We start from the raw sequence: 923 nt of genomic DNA, 5'->3' as shown, positions 1-923 counted from the left end.
TCGGGGACCCCCAGACCCGCCCCCGAGAGCCCTGGGAACCCCCTGACCCCCCCGCGGCACCACCCAGACCGATGACAGCCTGGCCAGCCTGGTGATCGCCCAGCTGCTGTTCCTGCAGTCTGAGAGCAACAAGAAACCCATTCACATGTACATCAACAGCCCTGGTGAGGCTGGGGAGGGGCTGCGGGACAGAGGAGGGGGCTTGGGGGAGGCGTGCAGGGTCTGAAAGGGGGAGAAGGGGAGATGGAACCACGTGGAGAGGATCATGGACCCCAAACCCCCTCTCCCTGGGCGCAGAAAGGGGAGGGTTGCGGGGTTTTGGGGGAGTTTGTGGGGTCAAGGAGAGTTTAGGGGTGTCACCAAGGGGGTGTCTGCCCGCATCAGGGGCTTGGTGACCCTCCCTTGGCCCCCGAGGGAGGTTGGGAGTCCCAGGGCTGTTGTGTCTCTTTGGGGTGTCCGTGGACTTTTAATGGCTTGGAGGAGGTTGGGGGTCCCAGGGGGGTGTTCAGGGGTCCTGCAGGGGGTTTGGGGATGCCCCTGTGAACCCTGTCCTCCCCCCAGGAGGATCTCAGTGATTCCCCCTCACCACATACACCCCCGTGGGCGCTGGGGATCCTGGGGGCTGTGGTGGCTCTTTGGGGTCCCCGTAGGGGTTTGAATGTTTTTGGGGTGTCCCTCATGGGGTTTTCCCCCCGCAGGGGGCTCGGTGACCTCAGGGCTGGCCATCTACGACACGATGCAATACGTGCTGACCCCGGTGTGCACGTGGTGCGTCGGGCAGGCGGCCAGCATGGGCTCGCTGCTGCTGGCGGCCGGCGCACCCGGCATGCGCCACGCGCTGCCCAACGCCCGCATCATGGTGCACCAGCCCTCAGGGGGGGCCCGGGTACGGGGGGCAGGGGGCGCGGGGCACGGCAGGGCGC

General features: G+C 67.0%; 1 protein-coding gene across 2 annotated transcripts in view; it reads left to right on the top strand.

Moving 5' to 3' along the window:
- Positions 1-17: 17 nt before the first annotated feature.
- Positions 18-923, top strand: part of CLPP (caseinolytic mitochondrial matrix peptidase proteolytic subunit) — a 1,824-nt gene continuing 918 nt past the window's right edge. Inside the window, exons 1-2 of one of the 2 annotated variants that reach the window (XM_017729529.1) lie at positions 18-164; positions 717-886. In XM_017729529.1, the coding sequence (XP_017585018.1) occupies positions 146-164; positions 717-886 (189 nt within the window). In that variant the 5' untranslated portion in view covers positions 18-145. Of the gene's footprint in view, positions 165-698; positions 887-923 lie in introns of both variants that reach the window. The other variant, XM_017729527.1, reaches the window with a different exon arrangement.

This window comes from Corvus brachyrhynchos, unplaced genomic scaffold (genome assembly GCF_000691975.1).
Source record: "Corvus brachyrhynchos isolate BGI_N302 unplaced genomic scaffold, ASM69197v1 scaffold721, whole genome shotgun sequence".
NCBI classification, from domain to species: domain Eukaryota; kingdom Metazoa; phylum Chordata; class Aves; order Passeriformes; family Corvidae; genus Corvus; species Corvus brachyrhynchos.
This window is presented reverse-complemented; position numbering and strand designations above follow the sequence as displayed.